General features: G+C 46.5%; 1 protein-coding gene across 1 annotated transcript in view; it reads left to right on the forward strand.

The window, feature by feature from the left end:
- LOC113256521 (olfactory receptor 1361-like) overlaps positions 1-7,552 on the forward strand; it is a 7,965-nt gene extending 413 nt beyond the window's left edge. Inside the window, exon 2 of the mRNA XM_044385150.2 lies at positions 3,773-7,552. Coding sequence (XP_044241085.1) covers positions 3,774-4,721 — 948 coding nt within the window. The 5' untranslated portion in view covers position 3,773 and the 3' untranslated portion in view covers positions 4,722-7,552. The remainder of the gene's footprint in view (positions 1-3,772) is intronic.
- Positions 7,553-8,318: the final 766 nt, after the last annotated feature.

The following is an 8,318-nucleotide window of genomic DNA, read 5'->3' on the forward strand; positions in this document are numbered from 1 at the left end:
TGAAGAGGTTATTTTAGGGGCTCAAGTGGAAAGCAGAGCCATGTGGCTATCTGGGGAAAAGAGTGTGCTAAGCAGAGGGAACAGACAGTGCAAAGGCCCTGAGGCAGGAGCATGCCTGGCTTGTTCAAGGGCCGTCCATGACACCAGATTGAGGGAATGGAGAGTAGGAGGTGAGGTGATAAGAGATGAGGAGGGAAAGATGGCGGGAGGGACAGTTCAAGGTGATAGGTGTTAGGTTACTTGCAGCTTCAAAAACGTCAAGATTTTCTCTTAACATCAATACTGTGGTTCAGGGTGCTAAACTTCTCTCTCACTTTCTACTCAACTATTTTTTGAACAAACAGTTTGAATCGGAAGGCAAGTCCTAGCTGTTGTAATCCCGTCTGAGATTTTTATATATTCGGTACCCCCGCATGGGCTGAAGCTGTAGCGATGGTTTAATTTTCCTCTTTTCTGGAAGAACTTGATTTTATTAATATTTGTCCCACAGAGCATCACAGATAAACTTTGATCAACTTCTAGGATTCAATAAATGAATTTACTTTTACTCTTGTCAATGAACAAGAAATTCATCTCATGAAATTTAGTCATGGACCCAAAATAGTCTCCCAGCCCCTACAGCTGGGGGTCGATGCTCATTTGGTTGGATTTCAGATATCATCCCACGTTTCTTCATTCCTGTAATACCTCACACTTCTGTCTCAGTGGGGTTTTTTTTCCACTTATTTTCATGTGTTCAGTTCTTTGTATATACCAAGTTATCTTCGGCTTTAATAACCCAACTATTGCTTTCCTGTAAAACCAGATAAAGTGTTGATGTCCCTGTTAGAACTGCCTTTATTTTATTTTATTTTATTTTATTTTATTTTATTTTATTTTATTTGAAAGAGAGAGAGTGTGTGTGAGCATGAGTGGGGGGGGAGGGTAGAGGGAGAAGGAGAAGCAGACTCCCTGCTGAGCAGGGAGCCCCACGTGGGCTTTGATCCAAGGACTCTGAGATCATGACCTGAGACCAAGTCAGATGCTTAACTGACTAAGCCACCCACGTACTCTTAGAATTGCGTTTATTAAAGCCAACTCTTAAAGACTAAAGACAAATCAAATCTAAAAAAATAAAAATGAAAAACTAAAAATAAACCAAAAAATACCCACCTTTATTTTCTAAGTGCTGACTCCTTTCCCACAATTACTACTGAGAAGAATTTACGAGACCCAGAATTATTTCCAGGCTGTCCGTTGCAGCCGCAGCTCCTCAGTTCGTCCATTTGCGTCCATATACACTTCCAATTTTCTCATTTCAGTCCCCAGCCCTTCAGACACATTGATTTATTCTCTCTGTGTTTATTGGATGCACGGTGGCATACATAAAGTTTTAAGAGGCATATTTAAAGTGCTTCGTTATCATTGTATCTTTTTTGAATCATCCAGCAAAAGCTGAACAAAGAGACTTGAACAATACCAAATTAAAACATCCAGAAAGTTCTGCAAGTTTTGCCCAAAACTCTGGACTTAAATTTTATCTGTGAATTTTGCTTTTAAAATAAATTACAGAAGGAACAGCAGTGACACCGATCACGGGTGAGGTTTTCCTTACTTGAGTAACGTTTTGCAAAGCTGTTTTCTCTGTCCAGGAAATGGTTTTGCTACAAGCTAATCCACGAGTCTGAATGGCAGTTGTCATGCCCATATCGATATTATGGTTTTTGATGTTTTATTAATTATTTCGTATCTGAGAACTCTCAATGACTTTTAGCCATACATCAGCGTCTTTTAGAAGGCATATTGCTTTCAAAATGCTATCTGTCTGCTTTACCAACATACTTTGACATACAGCAATTTTTCCGGAAACTTTTTATTGTTCCAATTTTTTTTTTTTAGCGTGACACTTAATAACAACGTTCTTTTCATCTTTCACCATTGACTATTACAAATCTTCTTTATTTGAGCCCCAGTGAACTGAACATGATTGCCATTCCGAGGAAGTCATCGGGTATCAGCATTTCCAACCTCAGTGAACAGCTTGTAAGCAGTATTTGGATCCAATATTTCCTTCACCTGATACCAGAAACTACCCATGCTTTTAGTGTTAAGTAATTGTTTGCCAAATTATAAATGACTTGTCATATTTTACAGTGAGTCTTACCCAGAAGCACAACTGTTTCAGGTTGCCCTGACTTTGCTAGCATCGATGTGGCTGGAATACAGATCGCAGTGAATAGCATTCCTCCTCTGTTCTCCCCCAAATCCAGCAGAGCACTGTCCATGATATTTAATCGGAGCCTTAAAAAGCCTTTGCAAGCTTTGTTGCCTTTTCATTCTGGATCCTTTCTTTCTTTTTTTTTTTTTTTTAAGATTTTATTTTTTATTTATTTGAAGAGACAGAGACAGCCAGCGAGAGAGGGAACAGAAGCAGGGGAAGTGGGAGAAGAGGAAGCAGGCTCATAGCGGAGGAGCCTGATGTGGGGCTCGATCCCATAACGCCAGGATCACACCTTGAGCCGAAGGCAGACGCTTAACGACTGCGCCACCCAGGCGCCCCTAGATCCTTTCTTTTAATGTATTATTATAAACGTGATTTGATCATTCTCCAAACACTGCACACTTCCATGCAAAAATGAGAATGCACAAACGGTGAACACCGAAGTAAATCTTAACTATCTAAAACCAGAGCCAACCTCAGATTCGAGGATGCTGACAGACTGGTACCTCTCCTAGAGAGCAGAGCATTTCTAAGCACACGACCATGCCGCTCACAGTGACAATAGCCAAACTGGCAAAAAGTTTTGCAAATACATCTCAGATGTTGCTGGTGTACTGAAGCTCATTGCAACCTTCAATGACAGTGAACTAGATATACTGAGTTTACCTTATAATTTGTGTTGTTAATTAATTTTACTCTTCTTTGGAAGTACCGTGAGGGTATGTCCTAGCGTGTGCCAATTATTTCCAGATTTTAGCAATGGACAACTGTCCTGGCTCATACTGGCTGCATACTAGCCTTGGAGGGGCAATAGGAGGTCACAGCTGCTCCTGACATGCAAGGACAGGCAATATTTGTGAGGAGTGTTGAGGTCCAGGGAGACAGAGAAAGGGAGCTGAAGCTGGAGGCCTATTGGGCACAAAGAAGGGACTCTCTCAAGGATGGAAGAAGTTCTGGAATCCTGAGTCTAACTTTGGATTCTCCCCAAAGCAGGTTCTGAGTCAAGGGCTTGAGTGCAAATCGTATATTTAAGAGGTAATCCCAGGAGATCCAATGAGCATTTGGGGAAGGGAGGCATGGATGAGCAGATTCCCACTCAGGACAGCTGAGCGGTGATCTTTCTAGGGATCCCCAAGAGAACACACCTCAGAGCTGCCTCACTCAGGAGTGATGAAGCCAGGGAGCCACCCAGCAAGGACAGGTCCTTTGCCGGGTGAAAGTCACTCCTGGGGGTGTTAATGTCCACATTTCCATGTTACCCAGTGTGCCGGCTGAGCTCCCTGCTGTACCCAGGTGATGTCCTGGGTCATAGAGGTGTAGGGGGTGAGGGTGAGAAACAGTCCGCGTGCTTGGCAGCGGTCCATCCATCCTGCAGGTGGGTTGTGGGGAATGAATGGTGTGTCACGGATGGAACAGCAAACAGGTGAGTGGGTGGGGTCCTGTTGCAGGAGAGAGTGGGAAGAATTGAGGAATGTCTGGTCTAATGAGAGGGGATGAGATCAGGGTGCAGGGGAAGGGCTGGCCGTGTCAGGACCCTGGACAACTCTTGGGTGTCCTTTCTGATTGATGCAGGATGGCCACGGAAGGGGCAAATCTCACCTCCGTCTCTGAGTTCCTGCTCCTGGGCCTCTCAGAGAGCCCCAAGCAACAGCAGCTGCTCTTCATACTCTTCCTGACTATGTACCTGGTCACGGGACTGGGGAACCTGCTCATCATCCTGGCTATCGCCACTGACCCCCGACTGCACACCCCCATGTACTTCTTCCTGGCTAACTTGGCCTTTGTGGACATGTGCTTCACCTCCACCACCGTCCCCAAGATGCTGGCCAACCACGTGTCAGGGCACAGAGGGATCCCTTACGCAGGCTGCCTGACCCAGATGTTCTTCTTCATCTGGTTTGCTGGCATCGATAGCTTCCTGCTGACTGCCATGGCCTATGACCGCTATGTGGCCATCTGTCGCCCTCTGCACTATGCCAGGTCTGTGATACCGCAGCTCTGTGGCCTCCTGGTGGCTGCATCCTGGACTGCAGCCTTCGGGAATGCCCTGACCCACACAGTATTACTGACTCGCCTCTCATTCTGCACCCACAACCGGGTGCCCCATTTCTTTTGTGACCTCAGCCCTCTGCTGAAGCTGGCCTGCTCCGACACCTTTCTCAATAATGCAGTGGTGTATACCGTGGGTGCCCTACCCACTGTCACTCCCTTTGTGGGCATCTTGGTCTCCTACACACGCATCTTTGCCACAGTGCTGAGGATCCCTTCCACGAGAGGCAAGCAGAAGGCTTTCTCCACCTGTGGCTCTCATCTGTCTGTGGTGTCCCTGTTCTACGGGACACTCATTGGGGTTTATTTCAGCCCCGCGTCCTCGCACACGGCCCAGAAGGACACAGCCGCTGCCGTGATGTACACCGTGGTCACTCCCATGCTGAACCCCTTCATCTACAGTCTACGCAACAGAGACATGAAGGGGGCCTTGGGGGCCCTCATCAATAGGAAGCCAGTTTTTATTCGGTGACCATAGCACTGGGATGTTGGAGTGACAAATCCAGTGCCCATCTGAAGAGATTTCCCAGCACAGTCCCAAGTTTAGATGTTTCCTTTGTGTCGCTCTTGGTTCTCTATGTATTACTTCCTTCCTCTAACAACTACTTCTTGAACATCTGTGACACCATAAACACACTTTTAAGGGTTGAAGGTCCGGCAGGGAACAAACAAAATCTCTGCCCTGTGGCGCTCACACTGCAGCCTGAGGAACACATCACGGTTGAAAGGAAGTGCTCAGCAAACTAGAGGCACTGGGATACAAGCCCCACTTTGGTTCAGGTTCAGGTTAATCTGCTCTAATAAAAAGACACAAATGCAGAGGTTCAAAAGTCATAAGATTTTGCAGACTGAACTCTTTGTTTTCGGAACTACATGGTTCCATCAAAAACCTTACAGTAGACACCTGGTCTAGTTGTTTCTGGTCAGTTCCATTGCGAGGCCCCAGAGCCAATGTGCTTTTCTAGCCAGAGCTCTTGTGTTTATTGATTTTGCAATATTTGCTTCCTTGAACCACCTAGGTTTTGGTCCCTCTCAGTTAATGGTCATCTGAAACAATAGCCTTGGGTAGGAGGCAAGATCCTTATTGTTATTGCTTTTGAAGGACAGGAAGCTGTTGGCTCTTCTAAGCGTGTGATGTTTCTGGCTCTGAAAAGTGGCCAGATCTTGTCGAGGATCATCTCTTTCTTGTGAATCCTTGCAAAGCAGCAAGAAACAGCCAACTCACAGTGATGTCATAGCTCTTTGCAATGACTTCCAGAAACACAGGCTCAGTGGACATACGATCTACCTTCCAGGTTACCGCCAGGGACGGTATTACCCAATGATGGTTTTTGGCGTAACAAGGGTCTCTAGCTTTCCAGCCTGAGTTTTTTTGTGTCTTTACCAGAAGACCACTCATTTTTCATTGTTGTGATGTCAGCATCTCATTGCTGGTACCAGTCACTGTATTCCTTCCCTGGGGATTCTGAAAAAGCAAAAACAAAAGGAAACACAAACTAACCAACCACAAACGAAGTGACATAGACGGAAATTTGTTATCTCCTGATTCTGGACACCAGAAGTAGAAAATCAAGGTGTTGGCAGGTTGCTTCCATCTGAGGCTGTGAGGGCGAATGTGTCCCGAGCCTCTCTCCTAGCTGGAGGGCACTGGTGCTCCTCTGACCATCCTTTAACTTGCAGATCACCCACCGTCTCTACGTGGCATCCACCTTGTGTGCTTGTCTCTTCCAAACGTCCCCTTTTTAAAAAGAAGGACACAAGTTCTCCTGGATTAGGAGCCCACCCAACGCCAGTATGACATCATCGTAACTGTTACATCTGCAATAGTCCTATTTCCAAATCAGCTCAAATTCGGAAGTACGGGGGATTAGGACTTAAGGTAGGAGTTTGGGGAGAGGATGTAATTCAACGCATTACATTTGCTTAAAAAAAAGGAAAAGAGCTCGAAAGGAATATGGCTTGAGTAAGGTAAGAGTTCATTTTTGTCTCATGTGACAGTGGGTGTTCTAGGTCAGTGGGTGACTCTGCTTTAGACCATTCACAGACCCAAGTTCCCCATGTCTTATTTCTGGCCCATTTCCCGGAAACTCTTATTACAATATTATTACAAAAAAACCTAATCAGAGATTGCAGGGCAGGCAAGCACCGTCCCTCCAAGCACCACACACTTCTCCCATCCCACACTCGACCCCACCTAGCTGCAGGCGAGGCCAGGAAACGTGGTGTAGCTGGCCAGCCCTGTGGCCAGGCTCTGATCTGTTATATAGAAGAGGGGGAGGGTAGATTTTTGTGGAGAGCTAGCAGTCCCCCTCCTGTCCCTCTAGCCACCAATGACATGAAAGCAGGCTTCTGCCCCGCCCAGAGGAACCACCTAAGACCCCTCTCTGAAGGCAGCCTGACGTCCCAGGTCGTGGATGCCTTCAACTCAGTTCAAAATCTCTGGCTGATACAGAGCCTTCTTCAACACGGTGGAATGTTCCCCCGATCCAATAATTTGTCAACTAAACGTCCATGTACCTGGTCCTCCCCTCACCCAATGTACAATGTTAAGACCAGCTGCTCCTCCATAAGAATGATCAGATCTCGTGGGGGCAGGGTTTATTTAGGAAGGCCCTGCTTGTGACGTGGAATGCATTCCTGGGCGAGCTGGGGGAGGCTCCATTGTCTGTAGTTCACTGTGGTGTCTGTTCTACCACCGGCCACCCTGCCCGTTCACCCTCCGTGGCCACAGGCAAAGTGAACACAGAAGGACGTGCCCTTCGCAGGCCCTCTGCCACTGTCATGGATTGATTCCTCAGGAGCAGATTAGTGCAAATCGGTATTGTTTTAAGGCTCAAGCAAGCACAGGCTGGGCTCTTGATTTCCAAGGAATTCTCTAGAACAGTGAGGAGGCTTTTTGCTTTGTCAGTAACCACACCCAAAGCTCTTTCCCAGAGAGAGTTTTTGCATTCCTTGATTTACTCAGGTCTCCCTATCATGTTAATGGCCCCTACTTGAGGTCATTTGAAACAAAGGTCTTGGGTGGGATGGTGTGCTGGTCTCAGCCCACTGATAGTGCTGCCCTGCTAGGAAGGCCTGAGGTCCCCACCCAGCATGTGCTGCTTGTGGGAGTCCCCACACACATTTCCCCACCAAGTCAGTAGTGGGGTGGGACCAGCCCTCCTGGTGCTTATCCTGGGGGCTGTGCAGCAAGGCTGTGGGGAGACAGAGAGAGCACAGGCCTCAGGCTCTGCAGTTACTAGGGTCCATGGATGAGGTGTCTAGGGTTTCAGGGTCCACTCTGTATTGGCTAATTTGAAGCATAAGAGCAGGGCTGCCTGGCTGGCTCAGTCCGTGGAGCATGCAAGTCTTGATCTTGGGGTTGTGAGTTCAAGCCCCATCTTAGGTGTAGAGATTACTAAAACATAAACTTAAATTTTTTTTAAAAATGAAGCATAAGAGCAGGAATTCGGGAGTGGGAAGGGACAGGCGGGGTCACTCAAGAGGTCAGTTACCTAGAATCTCCAGAGCTTTCTAAAAGGGGAACTTGGTGGTGAGGGTGGCCTAATTCCTTATCTGGTTGTCCTGCTAGTAGACCGGTCATACAGATGGCAACACGTTTCTTCAAGATGGATGAATTATTTGGCCGTGAAAAAGCAGGAAACCCTGCCATTTGGGACAACACGGATGGCCAGTGCTAAGTGAAATAAGTCAGGCAGAGAAAGACAAATACTGCTTGATCTCACTTATAAGGGGAATCTAAAACGAAACAAAACAAACAAACAAAAAAAGAAAAAACTCCCAGATTCAGAGGACTGATGGATGGTTGCCAGAGGCTGAGGTGAGTGATAAGGAAAGTGGGTGAAAGGGGTCAGAAGCTACAAACTTCCAGCCATAAAATAAATAAATCATCGGGTGTAGTGTTCAGTGCGGTGACTCTAGTCAACTGTATTATATATTTGAAAGTCGCTGAGAGACTAGATCTTGAAAATTCTCTTCCCAAGAAAAAGGAGAGTGTGTGGTGATAGATCTTCGCTAGACCCACTGTGGTCTCTTGCAACAGATACAGATATTGAATCATTATATTGTA

This window comes from Ursus arctos, unplaced genomic scaffold (assembly GCF_023065955.2).
Source record: "Ursus arctos isolate Adak ecotype North America unplaced genomic scaffold, UrsArc2.0 scaffold_14, whole genome shotgun sequence".
Taxonomy (NCBI): Eukaryota; Metazoa; Chordata; class Mammalia; order Carnivora; family Ursidae; genus Ursus; species Ursus arctos.